Source organism: Hemitrygon akajei, chromosome 5 (assembly GCF_048418815.1).
Source record: "Hemitrygon akajei chromosome 5, sHemAka1.3, whole genome shotgun sequence".
NCBI lineage: Eukaryota > Metazoa > Chordata > Chondrichthyes > Myliobatiformes > Dasyatidae > Hemitrygon > Hemitrygon akajei.
The window spans coordinates 185466902-185491272 of NC_133128.1; the positions used below are offsets into that span (position 1 = coordinate 185466902).

A 24371-nucleotide genomic window follows, 5' to 3' on the forward strand; every position below is an offset into this window, starting at 1 on the left:
ATTTCCCTGGGAACATCTATTTCCAATTTATGCTTCCAAGTTCCTGCCTGATAGCCTCATATTTCCCCTTACTCAAATTAAACGCTTTCCTAACTTGTCTGTTCCTACCCCTCTCCAATGTTATGGCAAAGGAGATAGAATTGTGAACACTATCTCCAAAATGCTCTCCCACTGAGAGATCTGACACCTGACCAGGATCATTTCCCAATACCAGATCAAGTCCAGTCTCTCCTCTTGTAGGCTTATCTACATACTGTGTCAAGAAATCTTCCTGAACACACTTAACAAACTCCACCCCATCTAAACCCCTTGCTCTAGGGAGATGCCAATCAATACTTGGGAAATTAACAATTCCCACCACAACAACCCTGTTATTATTGCACCTTTCCAGAATCTGTCTCCCTATCTGCTCTTCAATGTCCCTGTTACTATTGGGTGGACTATAAAAAACACCCAGTAGCGTTATTGACCCATTCCTGTTCCCAACCTCCACCCACAGAGACTCCATAGACAATCCCTCCATGTCTTCCTCCTTTTCTGCATCCGTGACACTATCTCTGATCAGCAGTGCCATGCCCCCACCTCTTTTGTCTCCCTCCGTCCTTTCTGAAACATCTAAAGCCTGGCACTCTAAGTAACCATTTCTGTCGCTGAGCCATCCGAGTCTCTGTAAAGTTAGTTCCTCCAGAATTTTGGGTGTGTTGCTTTGGATTTCCAGCAATCTTGCTGGCTCCAGCTTCTATATATTCCACTACCACCTGCATGTATCAAAATATCCATGGAATGTTGTCAGAGGTAAGTATGTGGCAATATGTGAAAGCCACTATATGTGGAAACTGCCTGTCAGTTATCTTATCACGAATAGGACAAAATCTGCAGATGCTGGAAATCCAAACAACAGACACAAAATGCTGGAGGAACTCAGCAGACCAGGCAACATCTATGGAAGAGAGTACAGTTGATGTTTCGACCCTTCCTGCTGAAGGGTCTCGGCCTGAAACATCGACTGTACTCTTTTTCCATGGATGCTGCCTGGCCTGCTGAGTTCCTCCAGCATTTTGTGTGTGTTGTAAGGTATCTTACTTTTGTATTCTTACAATGTCAGTAACAAAATGCCTTTGAACAAGAAAGCTTTCAAAACAACTGGGAAAAATGATGGGGTTATTGCCATGGGGAGGAATCATGGCTGGCTGAATGAGATGTGACTTCAGTCTTCCTGAAGCCTGGGAGATGAATGTTCGCTTTAGCTTCAGTGATTAAGGCCGCTTATTGTATCATTACAGCCAAGAATAATGTATATCTTCACCCTCTCACCAGCAAATCCAAGAGGAAAATGACATTTCAGTATTTACATTTATTAATCCTTCTCAAGATCTTACTTTGGTATGGCAAATTTTCATTTTTCTAAATTCCAAAGAGTATAGTCTGATCTTCCATCAGATTCTCAGTTCAGAACAATCCTGATATCCCAGGACACTATCCAACTGTATTGCTTCCAAGACAAAAACATTTTCTTAGAAGCAAAGATCAAAACCAAGCATAGAATTTCAAATGCCCTGTAGAGTAGACACAAGATTCCAGGTTCAGGAGCAGTTATTACCCCTCAGCTATCAGGCTCTTGAACCAAAGGGGATAACTTCATTCAAATTCACTTTCCTCATCATTGAAACGTTCCCACAACCAAGTACTTCTTATGTGCCTGGCAGAATATCTTTTGTCAGCTGCCCACAATGTGCCATTTCCCCTTTTCAAAGATATAGTGACTCTATAAATGTATGTATGTATTTATTTATTTATTTCTAGAGCATGGAATCGGCCCTTCCGGTCCCCCGACCCACGGCACCTAGCCATCCCCCGATTTAATCCTAGCCTAATCATGGGACAACTTACAATGACCAATTAACTTACTAACCAGTAAGTCTTTGGACTGCAAAATGAAACCGGAACACCAGGAGCAAACCCACACATTCACGGGGGTGAACGTATGAACTCCGTCAGGAATTGAATCTGAGTCGTCTGTACTGTACTGTAAAGCGTTGTGCTAGTCACTACACCATTGTGCTACCCATTGTCTGCAGTCAAAGCTCAGAGAGCTGAGGCTCGCCATGAAGATTATCAAGGTTCTGAAAGGAGTCTTCTTTCGTGCCACTCCTTGAACTTTGTCATTTCCCACTTTTCAAATCTGTCTGCTTCTAACTTGCAGTACTTCTGCTACATGATCACACTGCTAATTTCACTGTTATCTATTTGTGGCACTAATTACAGGCTACCTAATAGTTAGAAAGAAGAGGAAAAGAGTAAGGCTTAAAATTGGCACTGACATCTTCCTCCACATGTCTGTGCAATGAAATGTTGAGGTGTTCTTGAACACAGTAATAGACACTTAGTTATCACTGTCAGTTGCCACAATAGGGATGCTACCTGTAGGTTTGAACAAGTTTCTACTTGTGAAGGTGAAGTCCCTGCCTCCTAGAGTACAGAAGGCATTACACACAATGTGTTGGAGGAGCTCAGCAGGTCAGGCAACATCTGTGGATGGGAGTAACCAGTTGAAGTTTTCAGCCAAAACCCTTCTTCGGCACTGGTGAAGGGGCTGGGCTCAAAATGTCAACAGTTTACTCCTGTCCCCAGATGCTGCCCTGACCTGCTGAGCTCCTCCAGAACACTGTGTGCATTGCTCTAGGTTTCCAGCATCTGCAGTAGGGTCAGGGCCATGTGCCTTCCAGCAATGTTATTTCACAGAGCCCAGTCACCCACTGAAAGCACTGAAATTCTTGTCATTTTATTCCTGAGATGGTTTAGTGTTGGAAGTACTGATTATTAGAAATACTGTAGGTAGATAACTCTCATCTCTTTTGCATGTATATCTCCGAGAACCATTAGTCTTTCAGATGTTTTTTTTTTGTGAAAAAAAAATACATGGAAAACTGTTTCTGTACAGAAATGTGCTAAGACTTAACTCACAATGAAATTTATACAAACTTCTTTCAATCTTTGCCCTTACCAGTGAAAATATTTCTTATTAAACAGTAGCATTGTACTTTTATCCAACAAGTATGAGCTGTTTCTTCTGAGCTATTGAAATTGGGCTGTTTAATTTTATAGCTTCTCTTTACATAGTTACCTCCCCCAGAGATCCTGGAGATGATGCTGGATCTGAACATTTTGGATGAGAAAGCTCCTCCTGTATATTCTCTTCCAGTTTATGACATGCATGCATTTGACAGATAGTTTCATACAAACAAGGTAAACAGTTATTGCAGTCTATAAATTCACAGTAATTACTCAATTGAAGGAAATGGGATTGGGAGGCCAGCCATTTTCCATTGGTCATAAACCTGTCATTCTTAATTAAAAGCTTAGGTCAATGGTGCTGTTTGAATCATACTAAAAAGCAAGAAAGAAAAATCAAAGTTGATATTTCTCCTGCTGGATTTAGAATGAATTCCTTCAAATACTAACACGCTTTCTTCGATCTGTTTTAATTTATCTCCAAATAATCATTTTGAATCTCATAGAATAATATTATTATTTCAGAAATATCAGGTCCAAATTTCAGCAGAATATGGAACAAATGAATAATAATTTTTAAGACTTTTGATGTAATATTGTCTTTAAAACATTTTTTTCTAAATGTCTCACTTTTGAGGATTTTCAAGAGGAAACAACCACTTCTTAGTACATTCCCTTTAACCATTTCTCCAGCTTTCTACATCCTTCCCCCCAATGGAAGGCTGTAGTTACAGCACAGACATTTCCCATCATTTAAAAAAGTCCATGGTTGATTGCAATGGAAATATTTAAGTATGACTTCAAGGCGTAGTTTGAATTATGTTGAGTGTCCTGATCTAATTTTCCTCCACTTCTTCCTCTGGTTTGCTTCCAGTTTCTTGTGCTGGTGAGGGCAGGAACAGGGAGATAGGGTATCTGAATGTGTGGCTGAGGAGCTGGTGCAGGAAGCAGGGTTTTAGATTCTTAGACCACTGGGATCTGTTTTGTGGTAGGGATGAATTGTACAAAAGGGACGGGTTGCACCTTAACAGGCGGGGGAACCTGCATTCTGGCAGACAGGTTTGCCACTCCTACACGGATGTGTTTAAACTAAGTAGCGGGGGGAAGGGGATGAACTGGAAATATAAAGATGGAGTTAAAGGGAAAAAGAGAATAAGAAAGGTTAAGAAAGACAATAGAATTAACGGGCAGAAAGCTCAGGAAGGGATCAGAGAGTATGGCCAAGTGCAATAGGAATCGAGAGGTGAGGGGAGTAATGGATTAAAAGTATTATATATGAATGCACGAAGTGTAAGAAATAAAGTGGATGAGCTTGAGGCTCATTTGGAAATTGGTAAGTCTGATGTTGTAGGAATAACAGAGACATGGCTGCAAGAGGACCAGGGCTGGGAAATGAATATTCAAGGGTATACGTCCTATCGAAAGGACAGACAGGTGGGCAGAGGGGGTGAGGTGGCTCTGCTGGTGAGGAATGAAATTCAGTCCTTTGTGAGGGGTGACATAGAATCAGGAGATGTAGAGTCAGTATGGATAGAACTGAGAAATTGTAAGGGCAAAAAGACCCTAATGGGAGTTATCTACAGGCCCCCAAGTAGTAGCCTGGATATAGGGTGCAAGTTGAATCAAGAGTTAAGATTAGCATGTCACAAAGGTAATGCTACAGTTGTTATGGGGGATTTCAACATGCAGGTGGACTGGGAAAATCAGGTTGGTACTGGACCCCAAGAAAGGGAGTTTGTGGAGTGCCTCCGAGATGGATTCTTAGAGCAGTTTGAACTGGAGCCTACCAGGGAGAAGGCAATTCTGGAGTGTTGTGTAATGAACCGGATTTTATAAGAGAACTGTCATTTAATATATAATTTTAGATAAAGTCAAGGGTGGTGAACATGCTGGTTTAGAAGTACAAAATCTTGTAGTTCATATAACTAATAAAAACAATAAATATGAGAAAAGCTGCAGATGCTGGAAATCCAAACCCAACACACACAAAATGCTGGAGGAACACATCTTGTTTCTGGCCCTGATGAAGGATCTCGTCCCGAAGCATCAACTGTTTACTCTTTTCCATAAATGCTATCTGGCCTGCTGAGTTTTTCCAGCATTTTGTGTGCTGCGAATAAGAACTATGTTAGTTTTTATGATAGAAATGTAAGAGATTGAGAAGTATCAACCTAAATATACTGAATAAATCACTCTGTAGATGGTGGTATTCAATTTAAATGACCATAAAGCTGGATAACTTGAAAGTGAAGAAATTGACCTCCTGTCAGAATCACCTTTAATATCATCGGCATCTGTTGTGAAATTTGTTTTTATGGCAGCAGTACATTGCAATACATAATAATAAAAACCGAGTTACAGTAAATGGATATCCGATAGTTAAATACAATAAATAGTGCACAAACACAAGTAGCTTAAAAAAACATGGTTGCATGCTCAGATTGGTTCAGTGTGGAATATGTGATTAAATGATAGAAACAAAGTGAGTTACAGTGCTCTCTTTTGATCTAATGCTAGTTAGGGTCAGAGGAGGTATTCATCATAAAATTAAAGCCTTGACCACTAAAACTAAAGGAGTCATTTCAATAATTTCAGTATTACCTATTTTGAAATTTATTGTATTTATTAGTTTGCTTTTTTAAAAATAACCTCATCTCCTGATTTAAGCTTGGATTTGTCTTAGTAGAGTGAAAAATTATCCATGTTTTGAACATTACTCACTACTGATCACATTCATTCATCTATTCATTATGTACCCTTTTCATATGATGTAGGCAATCATGGTCTTTGACTACATTTGGTCTTGGCAAATGTTTCTACAGAAGAGGTTTGCCAATGCCTTCTTCTGGGCAGTGTCAATGTTCTTCAGAGATTGTCTGCCTGGCGTCAGTGGTCGCATAACCAGGACTTGTGATGTGCACCAACTGCTCATACGACCATCCACCACCTGCTCCTGTGGCTTCACGTGTCCCTGATAAAGTGGTGGGGTGAGGGGGTTAGGGCTAAGCAGGTGCTGCAGCCTGCCCAAAGGTGATCTGCAGATCACATTGCCCAGTTGAAGCGAAGGTTTAACAGTGTTACTGTGCCTGCCTCATGTTATTTTAAGTATTATATTTGATAATAAAATAATAAACTGATCATCCATGGCAAAGCAACCATTTATAGCAGAGATTAGTAATGGTGGATCTTGGATAACATCTAGTGCTAATTCAGTGTGCAAGGTCTGACACAAAGAGCATTTTCATCATGTTCAGCACCCACATCTATCAAATTTAGACCCAAATAATCCAAAATATTGACTCCAGTCAATAAATGTCATCACTGGAATTGCAATCAGAATTCAATCACTGTCTCAGGGTACAGAGTAAGAGCATTTAGGATTGGCACAAGGTGAAATTTATTCACTCAGCTAGGGCTGAATCTGTGGTGTTCATTCATACAGAAGGCAACAGAGGTCAAATCACTGAATGATTTTAAAAGGTAGACAGATTAAATTAAAGAATTAAAGAACAAACTTAAGTCTCGCATCTCTTGGCTCTCGTTTTCCTTTGAATTAGTTTAAAGTTTTGAAGTTACAAAACATAACAATTTCTGGATATAAAAGTTAAGTGAACAAGAATATGGTACTGAAACAGCAAGTCAACAAACTGCAGGGTTAAATGGCCTACTCCTGCTCCCATTTCTTTATATTTGCAGCTAAATCTTATTTTAAACCTTGAACAATTACTTTTGTATGGCAATGTTCATGGTAATCACTTAAAACACTTACATGTTTGGTCCAAGGGTTGCAGCTTCGACTACAACTATTACCAAGATGGCAAGGGTTAAAACAAGTGAGGCCAATGAGAGCTGGAAAACAAAATGCAAAGAAAGTATGTTTACATTTATTTAACATTAAAAGCAACTCATCACCCTCACCTCCATAATAATTCATCTACCAAAAATCTGCAATGCTAGTTTAAAGTGATCCAGATCATAATCTCTGACTGTGGCATGAAAAGGGAGAGAGTCCCCCATTCAAAAATAACTCAAAATTCTCAATTACCTCAAATGGCAGATGATAGAAAGTTGATAATTTGGGAAGTTGACTGGAAGAGCTATGATGCAATGGATGATATAGAGTAACTTTCATGCAGATTTTGACTTCTACTGGAGTTAAAATAATGTTTCAAAAATTATGTGCCTTGGAGGTTTACTTACATCTGATCTCTCTGGAGATTTTTTTCCATCTTTCCTATCTCAGTCCATTCATTTCCTGGATGTTTTTCTCCCATCTTTTATTCCTTTAATGTTGTTTACCATTGACATGTTCTGGCCATTACTTGACTAAAACAAATTGTTACACCAACCTTTGTTAAATCATATCACTAAGTCCTTGTTATGTCATTTTCCCAACCCCTTGTTTCTCCTGTTTCACATTCTGATCAAATGTATCTGTTTACTTTTCAGTTCTGATGAAGGAATCCACTCCTAAATCTCTGGTGTCCATTTCACTGTAATTAACTTGAACTTCAAACACTTTACCCATGGTTGAATTGCACAAGAGCTGAACATGATCCCTTATGTAGAATGCTGAATGTGACAAGGAACTTATCTTGATTTTTCAGAACCAGTCTTACCATTATCCAGACTTTGTAAAATCAGAACAAAACATCTGGTTAATATTTCATGTTAATAATGAAAATTAATATTTTATTTAAGAACATTGATTTTAGTATATATTTAGAATAGGATGAACTAAACTACATTTGATTTCACTCAGTTGAAACCACTTCAGATTCTGTCTCTATGAGGATGAATAAACTGCTTATTTGCCCATGAGAAAAATAATGTAAGCTTGATTCAATCTTCCAGTATGCATTTTTAGTGAATGTTCTGAATAGTGCCAATCTACTGAGTTCATTTTTCTCTTCATGACCCAGGGATTTTTAAGTAACTACTCTATCTGTCAACACTAGGAACCATTGCATCGATCAACACAAGATCAACTCAGTCAGGAGAAGATCGATTCAAACCTGACACGATATTTTTGTTTGATATAGGTGCACACTTAAATATCCATTACAGAGAATGCAAGAGATTTTTCACAGATTTTTCTTGCTGTTGTCAAAAAGAATGGAGTGCGTTTCATCTACAAAACCCAAGAGCTGATAATAACTTGCCTTCCTGAAGAAACTGGGCAGACAGGCAGCTAAAATATCTGCAGTGATTTATTTTATTGGATCCTACCGTTTTTCCAGTAAATTTGACATGTTCTTGAGAGATTTCACTTTCAAGGAATTATGGATCCATACTCCCAGATCCCTCCACTCTACCGCACACCATGTAAGAGTGTGGCAGCTGTGTAGAAGCAGCAAGTTCTTTGATAAATGTTTAGAACAGGCTTGAATGACATTATTGTTATCTGACTCTACTTAATCCAGGATCTATGAGGAGAAAGATACTTGTCATTATATTGAACTTACGCCTGAATAGACTGATCCCCAATTCCCTCCATGACCGTAAGGAGAAGCAAGAAATTTCTAGGTTTCCAACTCCAAGCCCTCCATATGGTGTCTTGTTCTCCCTTTCCTACAAACTTCCCCTTAACTATTTACCAAACTACTTATGAGGAATTTGGAAAGAAAGTATTTATTGATCTACTCTGCTACTTCATTAGGTTTTAGGCAGGAACTTTCTTTATCCAGTTCCTGCTCCCTTCTCCAACCAGGTTTAGATGGAAGACATTCAGAGAACACACATTTGAAGAAGTGGAGGATAAAATCTCCAAGTTACAGTGTGCGGAGCAGAAGACACAAAGTAAGTTGGAAGCAGTTCCTTGTGGACTTTAAATGCAGATTTTAAAAAGTGAGTGGGCCCTGTCAGTACTTCTCAGTGGAGTGGGAGACTGCTTGGGTTAATAGACACTTAGTAAGGGCCAATAAAGAGAAATGTTTAAGTGGAGAGACCATTAGTTAGGGCTATAGGGCCTTTTTCTGTGCTGCAGTGTTCTACGACTCTATAACTCCCAGACACCTACATCAGCAAGAAGTGCACCCAACTTCAGCTCTTGACTGACAAGGTCAAGGAACTGGAGCTGGAGTTGGATGCACTCCAGGAGACTGAAAACTTCGTAGATGAGACTTATACTGAGCTGCTCACAAGAAAGCAGGCTTCATGTAGTAGATGGGGAGCCTCCAAAAGGTGAGTAAGGAGTCAGAGCAGGGTTCCTCTGTGGCCACTCCAGTAAGCAATAACTATACCCCTTTGGATGCTGCTGAGGGGGGTTGATCAAACAGCAGTTGCAGCCAAACCAGAGGAACTGTGTCTGGCTCTGAGGCTCAGCAGAGAAGGATAGAGTCAGGCAGAGCGTTAGTGATAGGAGAATCGATAGTTAAGGTGACAAGCAGCAGATCCTTTGGATGCGAAAGAGAAGCCAGGATGGTGTGTTGCTTCCCAGATGCTAGGGTCAAGGATGTCTTCAAGCAGCTGCAGAAGAGTCTCAAGAGGGATGGTGAGCAACCAGAGGCACCAATGACATAGGTAGAAAGGGGGAGGAGGTCCTGCATAGAGAGTGTAAGGAGTTAGAGAAGAGGCTGAAGTGCAGGACATCCTAAGTATTAATTTCTGGATTACTCCCAGAGCCACAGGCTAGTAAGGGCAGGAATGGGATGATAGTACAGATGAATGAGTGGCTGAGGAAGTGATGTAGAGGGCAAGGTTTCAAATTTCTGGATCATTAGCATCTTTTCTGGGGAAGGTATGACCCATACATAAAGGAGAGGTTCCACTGTAACCCGATAGGGACCAATAACCTTACGGGCACGTTAGCTAGAGCTGTTGGGAAGGGTTTGAACTTAGTCATCAGTGGGATGGGAACTGGGTTGATATGGTGAAGAATGGGATAATTGGTTCATAAAACAATGCTGTGTATAGTGCGACAGGCAGATGATAGAACAAAATTGCAGTCAATAGGATGAGGTGTAACATGGGGCAAAATCAAAAAGGGTGATGACTACAGGACTGAAGGTGTTATATTTAATTGTATGCTATATCGGAAATAATGTTCTCATGGTGCAGTTAGAGATTGGCAGGTATTATGTTGTGGACCTCACTGAGTTGTAGTAGAAAGAAGGTCATAATTGGGAACTTAACATCAAAGAAAACATCTTTTATCAAAAGGACAGGCAGCTAGATAGGATGGGGGTGGGGCTGGGTTGGCTCTGTTGGTAAAAAATGAAATCAAATCCACAGAAAGAGGTAACATAGGATCAGAAGATGCATGATTCTTGTGGGTAGAGTTAAGAAACTGCAAGGGTAAAAAGACCCTGGTGGGAGTTATATATAGGTCCGCTGAACAATAGCCGGGATGTTGGATATAAATTTCAATGGGAAATAGAAAAGCTAATTAATAAGAGCAATGTAATGATGGTCATGGGAGATTTCAATATGCAGGTAGATTGGAATTATCAGGTTGGTGCTGGATCCCAAGAGAGTTGATTTGTTGAGTGCCTACGAGATGGCTTTTTTAGCGTAACTCCTGGTTGAGCTCACTAGGGAAAAGGCAATTCTAGATTGGGTGTTGTGTAATAAACTAGATTTGATTAGAAAGCTTAAGGTAAAGGAACCCTGAGTGGAACGTGATCATGATATGACAGAACTCCCCCTGAAGTTTGAGAGGGAGAAGATAAAGGCAGATGTATCAGTATTACAGTGGAGTAAAGGGAATTACAGAGGCATGAGACAAGAGCTGGCCAAAGTTGATTGTAAGGGGACACTAGCAGGGATGACAGCAGACAGCAACGGCTAGAGTTTGTGGTGACAATTTGGAAGGTTCAGGATAGTTACATCCCAAAGAAGAGGTATTCTAAAGGGAGGATGAGGCAACCGTGGCTGACAAAGGAAGTTGAAGACAGCATAAAAGCAAAAGAGAGGGCCTATAATATAACAAAAATTAATGAGAAGTTAGAGGATTGCAAGTTTCTAAAAACCAACAGAAGGCAACTGAAACATGCATAAGGAAAGAAAAAATTAAATATGAAGGTAAACTGGCCAATAATATCGAAGAGGATACCAAAAGTATTTTCAGATATATATATATAAAACATAAAAGATAGGCCAGAGTGGATATTGGACCACTGGAAAATGATGCCGGGGAGGTAGTAATGGGGGACAAAGATATGGCAGATAAATTTAATAAGTATTTTGTGCCAGTCAGAATCAGAATCAGAATCAGGTTAATTATCACCGGCATGTGACGTGAAATTTGTTAACTTAGCAGCAGCAGTTCAATGCAATACATAATCTAGCAGAGAGAGAGAAAATATAGTAATAATAATAAATAAAATAAAACAATAATAAATAAACAAGTAAATCAATTACAAATATTGAATAGACTATGAAACACTGTGCAAAAACATGAATACTCTATATTAAAAAAGAGAGGTTGTGTCCAAAGCTTCAAAGTCAATTCAGGAATCGGATGGCAGAGGGGAAGAAGCTGTTCCTGAATCACTGAGTGTGTGCCTTCAGGCTTCTGTACCTCCTTGCTGACAGTAACAATGAGAAGAGGGCATGTCCTTCATGGTGCGGATCCTTAATGATGGACACTGCCTTTCTGAGACACCACACCCTGAAGATGTCCTGGGCACTTTAGAGGATAGTGCCCAAGATGGAGCTGACTAGATCTACAACCTTCTGCAGCTTCTTTCGGTCCTGTGCAGTAGCCCTCCATACCAGACAGTGAAGCAACCTGTACGAATGCTCTCCATGGTACAACTATAGAAGTTTTTGAGTGTATTTGTTGACATGCCAAATCACTTCAAACTCCTAATAAATTATAGCTGCTGTCTTGCCTTCTTTATGACTAAATCAATATGCTGGGACCAGGTTAGATCCTCAGGGATCTTGACACCCAGGAACTTTGGCAGATGTGAGTGTAGTTGCTATTACTAAGGAGAAGATGCTTGGGAAATTGAAAGGTCTAAAGGTAGATAATTCACCATGAGCAGATGGACTGCACCCCTGGGTTCTGTAAGAGGGAGCCGAAGAGATTGTGCAGGAATTAGTAATGATCTTTCAAGAATCACCGTATTCCGGAGGACGGGAAGATTGCTAATCTCACTCCACTCTTTAAGAAGGGAGGGGGCAGAGAAAAGGATATTATAAGCCAGTTAGCCTGAATTCAGTGATTGGTAAGATATTGGTGTCCATTATTAACATTATTAAATATGAGGTTTTGGGGTATTTGGAGGTGTATGATAAGGTAGGCTAAGGTCAGCATGGTTTCCTTAAGGGGAAATACCTTAATGTATTCTTCCTCATTTCTGCGATCGGTAGCTGCTGTTTGATCTTCTCCAACCGGAAACACGTGGCCTGCACTGCTCCTGCAATCTCTTCAGCCTCCTGCAATTGAGATATCAGCTTCTTCTCTGGCCCCTGCAACTCTCGCCACAGGCTCAGCAGTTCTGACTCACGCATCCTGGCCATCTCAATCTGGGACGCAGTTACTCCAACAGCTTCTTCCACCCCGACCTGAAAAGCAGCAGTTAAAGATTGGTCAGCCTCCAGTTCAGTATTCACTGCACTTATCTCCAGTTTTTTCTTCCTCATGACTTCTTCCAGATCAACTTTCAGGTTTTGCACTTCATTTGAACTGTCGATGGTCATCTTCAGGTTCCTTTCAAGCTTCCGCTTCCCTCTTCCGAGATTTGTCTGTAATTTCTTCACCTCCGCAAACTCCCCTCTCCAGGTTCTCAGTTTGCTGTTGCCCTCAGTCAGACAACTTCCTTCATTCTCTCCAACTTGTAAGTCTTCCAAATGGTTCCAGATCACTCTCTCCAGTCTCTCAGTCATCATTTCAAACTTGATTCTGTAGAGACAGTCACTCACGAGCTGCGACCTTCGCCAGCCCTGGCACGTGTCCAGAAAACACTTTAACTCTGTAGTTCTCAGCTGCTCCTGCAATGACCTCACTTCATATTCTCCTGAGGCAAATCCAAATACCAAGAGATCATCCACATACACCAAAACTCCAAATGCCTCCACATCCCCCGTGGTCTTCCACATGCCCCGCAGGAAGGTTGCAAGGGCTCCGGATATGCCCTGTGGCATCTTTTCGGACCAGAAGAATCCTAGGGAACATAAAACGGCCGTCTTCTCCTTGTCGGCCCCACTCATCGGGATCTGGCAACATCCACTCCTCAGATCCAGCACTTTAAACCACTTCGCACCACTCAGATAGGCCATCGCCTCTTCGGCCCTCAGGGCCGTATTCTGGTCACTGACAGTGTGCCTCTTCAGCGCAATATAATCCACACACACGCTGCCTACGTCTTCCACGGCTTCAGGGGCCAGTCACCGCAACCTCTCTCTCACCGAGGTGTCTTCAGCGGTCAACTACCCTCCCTCGTGGTATTTCGCAGCGTCCACTAAGAGGGTCTCACCCTCAGATACTTCCCCCAGGCCATACCACCACCGACTCTTGTTTGAATTCGGTACTGGCCCAATGCTGCTACACACGTCCGCACAAGCAGCTCGAAACTCTGGGTGCATTGACAATGCCTCCAAACAGTGCTCACCCACCTCCTCCGGACAGGCCCCCAAGCGCACCAACAGGATATTGGTTCTTTCCATAACCGAAACGCTGCCCGTCTCAACAGTGTCCGGACACATCAGCATTAACGATTCACGAACCTCAGTCACCTCCACATTTGCCTCTAAGAACTCCATTTTCACTGACCAACAACCGTCGTCTGGATAATCACCGGCACTGGTACCCCAAATCTCCAGTGCCCTCAATGTCGTCGAGGGTAAATGCTTCCAATAACGGTTATAAAACAAACTGTACAGCAACTTAACCGGCACCCTGGTGCCGAGGATGGCTTTAACTTGACTCCCATCCATCCGTAACAACACCTGTGCGCGTGGTCCCTCTAAGCCTTCAGGAATAGGGTTTGTTCCTTTCGGGAGTTCCTTGGTACATTTCTGGGAACGTGCTCCAACAGAGACCCCAAGCCGTTCCCACACTGGGCCTCCTCTAAGTTTCCCGACACCTCTCGAATCAACTGAACTACTGAGGGAGGAGCTGATTCCCTTGACAGATCCCCCTGGCACTGCAAGCAATTTATCTGACCTCCTAACCAAAAGGGATACCCTAAAAACTTTCCACCAATCTCCTGCCACAGATATGATAAGCCCCCCAGCTGTGGCATTTGACTTCCAGTCGAACCACATGCATTTTCCCACACTTTCACATAACTGACAGCTGTCACCCCGAGGTAATTGTACCCGACAGTTCTAACAACGTCACCAGCCCGCCTACTCAAACTTCCAACCAATTCCTGTCGCTTTCCCTCAGCCAAGCACTGCCACTCACCCAACAACTGAGAGGTCAGCTCTGCCCACGCCTCCGCCCCTTTAGGGCTGGACATTATGCCAACAACCGGGCGGAGCCCACCACTACTGAAACATCCCAACCTATCACTCCTCACTCTCCGAACAGTATGGACAACCCATGGCCCCACCACCATTTCGTCAGCGTTAGTCAGAACTGCTGAGCCTGTGGCGAGAGTTGCAGGGGCCAGAGAAGAAGCTGATATCTCAATTGCAGGAGGCTGAAGAGGCTGCAGGAGCAGTGCAGGCCACGTGTTTCCATTTGGAGAAGATCAAACAGCAGCTACCGATCACAGAAATGAGGAAGAATACAGATTCGATGGATAATGTGCTGGATGTGTGGTACATGCTGCCTTTTGCTAACTTTCCCTCGATTGAGGAAGAGACCTTTGGCCCTTCTCTCACTGAGTCAGGTGTAGTGGGGAGGGTTAGCTGTGTGGGGCATGAGTGAGAGGTTGAGAGAGGAGTTGGTAGCGGGCCCGAGGTATCCCCAGTTGTGTCCGAGCCTGAAGGGTTTAAGTGAGGGGGTACGGAGGTCTCAGAAGGGTTAGGGAACTCCCAGATAGTTGGCCTATGTAGCGCCTGAGGAACAGGGCGTGAGGTTTACTGTGTGGGAAGGAGATGTCACTGTTTGTGCTTGGGTTAGGGTGTGTTGGCAGGAAAGGTGGCGAGTTATTTAATAGTCGTGAGGACATGACTTTTATTTGGTGGGGGGAGAGTGTAAAGGGGGTTTCTTCTTTTTCTTTGTTACTGTGTATGTAATCAAAATGGCGTCTTTGTTTTGTTAAAAGTAGGAATGCTTCTTTGTTATGATAAGTGCTGGAAGTTTGTTTGGGTTAAAATTACTGATATTGTGAATTGTATTTGTTTGTTAACCAATTGGGATTAATGTTATTCTTTCTTGTGGGTCTGTAAACTGATTGTTGGTGGGCATTTTGGGCAGTCGGCGCGAGGGGGTGAGAGAGAGAGGACGCGATGCTGGAAGCTGGGCGATGGAACGGACCCTGAGCGGGGGTCCGAGGCCCAAGGTTTTCGGTGAGGAGAGGAGACGAAGACAGATTCGTGTGGAGCGTCTGGTCGACCACCGTGGTTGGTCCCAGGAGGCGAGTCGAGGAGTTCGGAGGGGATCGAATGGTGGCCAGAAGACTTCAGTAATTGAGCTCCAACGGTTGTGCACGAAGTGGTTTGGACTTTGATAAGTTTGGCGCCTTTTCTTTATTTTTTTTTCTTCATATACAATGTATCGTTATTAATCACTTAGTTATAGTAACCTTTATAAATTGTACTCATTTAATCGCATATGGTGTATTGTTTGTTTTTGGGTGAGGCGGGGCTGATTACCCAGTTGGGTGGGGCCGAAGGCTGCTCCCCCAGACGAGAACGAGCTGAGCAAGCCTGAGGTGACCCAGAGGGTTACAGGTCTAAAGGTAGATAATTCACCATGAGCAGATGGACTGCACCCCTGGGTTCTGTAAGAGGGAGCCGAAGAGATTGTGCAGGAATTAGTAATGATCTTTCAAGAATCACCGTATTCCGGAGGACGGGAAGATTGCTAATCTCACTCCACTCTTTAAGAAGGGAGGGGGCAGAGAAAAGGATATTATAAGTCAGTTAGCCTGAATTCAGTGATTGGTAAGATATTGGTGTCCATTATTAACATTATTAAATATGAGGTTTTGGGGTATTTGGAGGTGTATGATAGGGTAGGCTAAGGTCAACATGGTTTCCTGAAGGGGAAATTTTGCCTGATAAATATGTTGAAATTCTTTAAGGAACTAGCAGACAGGAATGATATACAAGAGTCAGTGCATGTTACTTACTTGGATTTTCAGTAGGCGTTTGACAATGTGCAACACGCGAGGCTGCATACCAAGATGAAAGCCACATGGCATTACAGGAAAGATACTATCATGGACAGAAAACTGGCTGTCTGGCAGGAGGCAAAGTGCAAGAATAGAGAGGGCCTCTTCTGGTTGCCTGCCAATGACTAGTGGACTGCTACTTTTCATGTTATATGTTTATGATTTGGATGATGATATTGATGGCTTTGTGACTAAGTTTGCAGATAATACCAAGATAGGAGGAGAGACAGGTAGTGTTGAGGAAGTAGGGAGTTGACAGAAAGACAGTTTGCGAGAATAGGCAGAGAAGTGGCAGATGTAATATAGTAGAGGGAAGTGCGTTGAATCGAAGCTTGCACCTTATTGTCTGCACAAACAACAATGTAAATATGTTGACCCCAGGCCAACAAGTGTATGGTCATGCACTTTGATAGAAGGGATAACGATGTATTCTATTTTCCAAATGGGGAGAAAATTCAAAAATCAGAGTGACTTGGAAGTCCTTGTACAGGATCCTCTAAAGTTTCACTTGCATGCTGAGTTGGTGATAAGTAAGGCAATGCAATGTTAACATTCATTTCAAGAGGACTAGAATATAAAAGCAAGGATGCAATGCTGAGGCTTAAAAAGGCATTAGTCAGAGCGAACTTGGAGTTCTCAGAGCAGCTTTGGGCCACTTATCTAAGAAAAGACATATGGGTAATGCAGTGGGTCCAAAGGAGGTTCACAAGAATGATTCGGGGAACAAAAGTGTAAATACATGAGGTGTGCTTGATGGCTCTGGACCTGTACTTACTGGAGTTTAGAGGGATGAAGGGAGGATCTCACTGATACTTACTGAATATTGAAAGGACTACATGAGTGGATATGGAGAGGGTATTTCCAATGGTGGATAAGACTAGGACCAGAGGACAAAGCCTCAGAAGAGAGGGATGTCCATTTAGAACAGGGATGAGAAGGAATTTCTTCAGCCAGAGGGTGATAAATCTGTGGAATTCATTGCCAGGGATAGCCATGGAGGCCAACTAATTGAGTAACTGGAAGTTAACAGGCTCTTGCTTAGTCAGGGCATCAAAGGTTACGGGGGAAAACAGGAGAATGGGGTTGAGAGGGATAATAAATCAGCCATGATCGAATGGTGGAGCTGACTCGATGGGCTGAGTTCCCTAACTCTGCTCCTTTATCTTATGGTCTATCTTGCAGAATGCCAATCGATTGTGAAAGTTAAGACTCTATGTAACCAATTATGGTGATGTCTAAATTATTCACATTAAAATATTTAACAAAGCCGTGAACAATAATGAAAGTAAAAGTCACCTTTCTCAGGTTAGCAATGTTACGATACATGGACAATGGGAGCATGAACACGAGAGTTGTCATTGCAATCACAAAATGCCTCTCTGCTAAGATATTTTCAGGGCCAACTAGAATTTGAACAAATGATATAGAAATATTATGAAACATGCTTTTAAAATTAAATTCTACATTAACAAACACAGTATTGTACTCATTTACATAACAGCTTAGCATTCTGTAGTGTGTGGAATGTGAGATGACCAACTTTAAGATGCTGCTTTCTGCTCACAGACAGCAACTATTTTCAGCTTCCTCCTTGTGAGATAGAAGGCAGCTTTTTGTCCCAACAAATCACAGAAGGCATTCAGAAAAATCCCATCAACCCTATTTCCTTTTGATTTAACCTCTTACACATGACCATTGGCATCGTCCCGATTCGGCTACCTCAGCAGTGACACTTGTGGCATTTCACAATTGGCAGACATCCTAACATTGTGTATTGTATGCAAATCTTGAAGTCAAAACACAGCTCTTTAAAAACGGCTTTCCAACCATTGTTGCCAAATGGAATGTGGAACAATATCTTGTGAGTTGTATGGATTGTGAAATTAGGAGCCTGAGTGTCAGGCAGAATTCTATTAAAACATGTGAACTGATTTTGTCTAGGCCAAAAAGTACAACAACAGAAATGGGTTTCACTTAATCACTGACCAGCTGTTTATGTCTTTCAGCAAAAATTATTTTGAATGTGTTCACTTGAGTTTACAATCTGTATAACATTGGGGGGCAGGGTAGAGATACATCTCTACCAAAGGAGGTGTAAGGCACTCCTTGCATCGCCCTTGGGTAAGGTGTAGCACCTCTTAGCCCTCTGCACCAGGGTCACATGAAGCCATGGGAGCAGGTGGTGGATGGTCGTATGAACAGCTGGTGCACATCACAAGTCCTGGTTATGTGACCACTGACGCCAAGCAGACAATCTCTGAAGAGTATTGGTAATGGCTGGGGTCACCCGTCTTGTAAAGACACTGCCCAGAAGAAGGCAATGTCATACCACTGCTGTAGAAAAACTTGTCAAGGACAATCATAGTCATGAGACCCTGATCACCTATGTAATACAACATGGTACATAATGATGACGATGATTACATTGGTTTTCATGCAACTGAGTTTCAACAAGTTATCTTGTGCAATCTTCAACAATGGATGAAAATCCCTGTGAAACTGCATTGAGAGTCTTTCATCACAAGTTCAAGAAGACAGCTCACCAGCACCTTCCCTAGGGCAGGCAGTGAATGCCATTTAAGTTCTGACTATGCAGAAAATATCAGTGTTTTATTGATGGAGTTGTAAAAAAGATCAGTACTGGTTATCTAGCAATCTCCTGTATCTATTAATGACTTTGAAGAAAAGAGAGGAATGTAACAAGTTTCTAGACAGAACAAAGCTGACTGAGAAATTAATTCATCTGGAGGATGTAAAGATTCTGTACTCAAACTCAGAATCACTAGCACGCCATGAAATCTGTTGTTATCTGGCAGTAGTATATATATCTATACCTATATCTATATATAAAATTAAATAAGTAGTTCAAAAAGAGATAAAAGGTGGTGAGGTAGTGTCCATGGGTTTAATGTCCATTCAACAATCGGATGACAGAGGGTAAGAAGCTGATCCTGAATCATTGAGTGTGTGGCTGCATGCTCCTCTATCTCCACCCCTCCACCCCCACCCCCCCCCCCCCCCCGATGGTAGTAATGAGAACAGGGCATGTCCGGAGTGATGGGGGTCATAAATGTTGGATGTCAGCTTTTTGAGGTATTGCTCCTTGAAGATGTCCTGGATGCTGGGGAGTCTGGTGCCCATGATGGAGCTGACTTTCTGTACCTTATTTTGATCCTGTGCAGTAGTCCCCCACCTCCACCCCACCCATAGCAGGTAGTGATGCAGCCACAGTATGTCTGTAGAAATTTATGAGTGTCTTTAAGATACAATAATTATCCTAAAATGTAGTGTTGATTAATTTATGACTGAAGATATAGTTTGGTGATGTACACATTGACAAGAACAGTACTCAAGTAACATTCCCACAACATCTTGTTTCCTTGCTTAGCTTAAATAAATAAGTAGCTCTTGCAATTAAGCTGTTGTTGATGGCAATATGGTTACACTTGTTGGCATGACATCGAAAACTTTGACAAAGTTCGACAGATTTGTGGAGGAGAACATATTGACTGGCTGCATCAGAGCCAGGTATGGAAGTTCACAATGTCCCTGATGGAAAAATCAAACTTCTATCAGAATGATAGAAGCGTGTTTGAAGCTGGTGGGAACTTCAGACTGTCTAAGTGAGAGGTTAAAGATAGCAGTAAACACTCCAGTCAGTTGATTAACACAGTACTTGGCCAGATATACCGTCTAGGCCAGATTCTTTCGGTGGGTTGACCCCTTAAAAGATGCTCTCATGTCGGCCTCAGAGAGTGAAATCGTATCAGTGGTTGTGGGAGTTAACGAGTGTGCCTCCATGTTTTGTCAGTCAAAGTGAGCATAAGAATCATTGAGCTCATCTGGGAGCGAAACCTTGTTGTCATTCAGGTTGCTTGGTTTTACTTTGTAGGAGCTGATGGCATTCAAGCCCTGTCACAGTGGTCACACAACCTTCAGTGTTTCAGGTTTGGCCTAGAATTGCCACGTCACATGTGAGATGGCATTCCAGATATCATATCTGGACTTCTTGTACTTTCCTGGGTCACCCGACCCGAACACTACCAAAAGCACAATTTATAATTTACCTGTGTATATAATTTTAGAATTAACCTAATGCTCGTATTCAGTGTTACGATATGAAACAATCCTTTAATAATCACCTACCACCTGGAATTTGCTGCAACACTTTGGTTAATGTATCTCCCACGATGATGTTGTAGCTTATCATGGCTGAAAATTAAATTTTGCATTTTACAAAGTGAATTCACGTTCATAACAAATGTGGTTAAGAATAAACTCTATAACAATACATTTATAAATATAAATGATCTAATTTTTCTTTGATCCAGTAATACAGGTCCATGATACATTGAAAGTGGCATCGCAGGTAGATAGGGTCATAAATAAAGATTTTGGCACACTGGCCTTCATAAACAATGTATTGAGTACAGGAGATGGGATGTTATGTTGAAGTTGTATAAGACATCGCTGAGGCCTAGGGCACGGCTTTGGTCAGCTACCTGCAGGAATGATGTAATTAAGGTTGAAAAAGTACAGAGAAAATTTATAAGGATGTTGCCAAGTCTGGAGGACTGAGTTATAAGAGAAATTTGAATAGGGTAGGACTTTATTCCTTGAAATGTAGAAGACTGAGGAAAGATTTGATAGAGATTTACAAACTTATGAGGGGCAAACATAGGGTAAATGCAAGCAGGTTTTTTCTACTGTGATTGGGTGGGACTATAACCAGAGGTCATGGACTAAGGGTGAAAGGTGAGAAGTTTAAGAGGAACATGAGGGGTAACTCCTTCACTCAGAGGGTCATGAGAGTGTGGATTGTACTGCTAGTGCAAGTGGACATACAAGCTCGATTTCAATGTTTAAGAGAAGCTTGTATAGGCACATGGATGGTAGGATTATGGTCCTGGTGCAGGTCAATGGAAGTAGGCAGTTTAAATGGTTTTGCATGAACTAGATGGGCCAAAGGGTCTGTTTCTGAGCTGTACTTTTCTATGACTCTATTACCCTTTCTAATGACTACGTTAATATAGTTACACTATATAGATCATGAATATTAGTCCACGCTTTTATTACTTTTGAACTACATGCCAAGTGAAAAGCTCACTTTCTGAATGGCTCAGACTAGAAAATTATACAGGTTTAAAAATCTGGACACAGAGCATTGCCTTTATTTGAAAAAAAAAGTCTGGAATAGAATGCAACTTCCAGGTCAAATTGCAACACTTTGGAAATTCAACTTCAAATTTCTTTTCATGAATCACCCTTCCTGCACAAGAAATTAGGCACCACTGTTCCAAAGAATGCTTATCATTGGCATCTTCAGAACTGCTGTCTCTTCAGCAGAATTATTTCAAGGAATCTCTTGAACAGCTGGACCTTGTTTCTGGAAAGGAAACCCATTTATTGTTTTCTTTTAATTTACATGCTTTTCTCAGGACTCCCCAAACTTAACTACTTCCAGACCCAGATCTTACAACTCCTACCACGCATGGTTGCTGATATCGTCCCTGAGGGCTCAGTCCACTGACCAAGCTACTGGCCACTGGCCCCATCTCCAATCCCAGACATGGCAAAGGTGCGCAAGAGACACACATTTGTGCCTTGGGCCATCTTGGGTCTTTGTGAATTTGCAGTGGCAGGCCCACTGGCACGAATAAACTTGCAGGCCATAAATTCTCCAAAAATCAACATTACGCCAACATTTTTGGAAGTCACTATGGCAAGCTCAGTAGAACTGGATGAGTATGTGGCCAAAATTTAGAGTATTACATGGGGTACTATAGAAAATGGGACATCCAAGGTATTATCGCAGGACAGACCGCTAATAGCTTTTTGCATATTCTGATATTCAGTATTTCTATATTGCTATGTAAAAGATACAATGGCATATATGTTTTCTTGGCCATCAAAAATTATATAGCTCTAATTACATTCTCTAAATAATTTGTAATGCACATTTGATTGCCAGAAGTAAAAAATTATACTAGCTAGAAAAAATAATGTTCAAACAATGTTGAAATTAAGCTCTTACTAATAAAAGGATATAAAAATTGCAGAATTAAAAGAATCACATAGCCTTTTAAACCAAAAGCTTTATTCACTAGACATTGATACGTGTTGGTTCCAGATAGGTTTCCTCCTTTAATCAACAAGATAATAGAGTAATCTATAAACAAAACAGAAAAGTAATCTCCCATGAGTTTAGGATGTATGTCATATAAAAGTGACAACTGTTAAATATATTGCAATGATTAGACATATAATCCACAAACTGGGTTACCTGTTACATATGCGACGATGGTGAGAAGTAGAATTCCAAATGGAAGACCAGCTTGTCTCATTGAGTATGGTAACCCTGACAACATAAAGTGCAAAATAATTTGTAAATCGATACACATTTTTAAAAATACTGATGTTATTTTTTTAAAACAAAATATCCACTTTAATACCCAGTTAGTACAGGAGATTTAACTTATGAGTAATCGACCTTGTGTCCATGTTCATTTTCTCAAATAACCCATAGTAATTCTTTACTAAAATTATGAAATACACTCATTCAACATAATGATACATCAGGTAACATTAATCTATCTTACTTTGAAAGTAGTTCATATCTATGTAACCCTACTGGAAAGATGTTACAGTGTAGTCCAGTAAAAATCCTGGCAAAAATCAGGATCAGATTTAACAGCACCAGCATATATCGTGAAATTTGTTGACTTTACCGCAGCAGTGCAATGCAATTCCTAATAACATAGGAAAAAAACTGAATACACCATTTAAAGCCATCTTCCATGTCATGTGCATGCTTTTATTTAATCAATATGTCTTCTGGGTAGTCCGTTGGGAATGACGATGATGTCAGTGATGCCTCTGATGAGAGCGGAGCCCGAACTGGGAAGCGCAGATGTGCCCGCAGGTTGGGCGCGTTATGGCCATTGAAGCCTCTCCTTGAGGTTCTGGCACTTTTGATTGGGGTCCTTCAGCGGCTGCTCTTCGGATGTGCTGGTGCCTTTGTAGGCTGCCTGGTCAAAGCCTTTCAACCAGTCACAGGGATATTGCATGCCTTCAAGGACACTTCCACACAGTCTTTATAGTGTTCTGTGGGGCCTCCCACAGTGCCAGTGCCAGGTGCCAGCTTGGAACAGAATACCATCTTTGGAAAGCGGTTGTCTTCCATCCAGACCACAACCCCCCAACCCATCAAAGTTGAGCCTTCATGATGATAGTGTCTCTGTGCCAGAGTTATTGGCTCTTTGTAGCACTTCTGTGCTGGGGACTCTGTCTTGCCACCAGATGCCCCTGATCTTGCAAAGACATTGCAGGTGGAACTGGTCAAGCATCTTGATGTGCTTGCGGAAGAGGGTCCATGTTTCACAGCCATACAGCAGAGAAGTCAGGACGACTGCTCTGTAGACTGCCATCTTGGTCTTCAGCCAGATGCCACGTTCTCCCCCCACGTGTCCATAGCCTTCCAAAGGACGCCCCAGCTTTTGCAAGTCTGTTTGAGATCTCTCGATCTATACTGCAGGAGGAGGTGAGGTAGCTTCCCAGGTAGGTGAAGGCGTAAGCGTTGTTGAGCTGTGTGCCCTCAATCTCAATTCATGGTTCCACAAGGTTGGTATGGTGGGCAGGCTGAAGTAGAACCTCTGTCTTCCGCGGGGTGATGGTAAAGCCGAATTTTCTTGCTGCCACAGCAAGGCAGTCAGCGAGCTCCCGCAGGTCCCTTTCACTGTGTACTGCAAGAGCACAGTCATCTGCAATGAGGAAGTCTCGTACTACTGCTTCCAGCACTTTGGTCTTGGCCTTGAGGTGTCGCAGATCAAAGAAGCGTTCATCAGTCCTGTAGCGAATTGTTATTCCCACATCAGTCTATGAGAGAGCAGAGAACAACATCGTGACAAACAGCAGGCTGAAAAGAGTAGGTGTGAAGACATAGCCCTGCTTGACACCGTTACTTACTAGGAAGAGGTCAGAGGTGCACCCATTTTCAATGACCTTGGCCATCATGATGTCGTGGAATGACCTGACAATGCTCACCAGTCTTAGGGGGCAGCCTAACTTGGTAAGGATGTGCCTAAGGCCTGTGTGACTGACGGTATCAAATGCCTTCATCAGGTC

The 24371-nt window shown here is 42.0% G+C and overlaps 1 protein-coding gene across 2 annotated transcripts in view; it reads right to left on the reverse strand.

Annotated features, from left to right (window-relative positions):
• Positions 1-22614, reverse strand: part of slc38a11 (solute carrier family 38 member 11) — a 68400-nt gene extending 45786 nt beyond the window's left edge. The window contains exons 1-5 of one of the 2 annotated variants that reach the window (XM_073044694.1): positions 22531-22614; positions 22282-22416; positions 20394-20459; positions 17544-17650; positions 6782-6861 (exon numbers count right to left, since the gene is read on the reverse strand). In XM_073044694.1, the coding sequence (XP_072900795.1) occupies positions 6782-6861; positions 17544-17650; positions 20394-20459; positions 22282-22416; positions 22531-22591 (449 nt within the window). In that variant the 5' untranslated portion in view covers positions 22592-22614. The remainder of the gene's footprint in view (positions 1-6781; positions 6862-17543; positions 17651-20393; positions 20460-22281; positions 22417-22530) is intronic. The other variant, XM_073044695.1, reaches the window with a different exon arrangement.
• Between the last annotated feature and the right edge of the window lie 1757 nt (positions 22615-24371).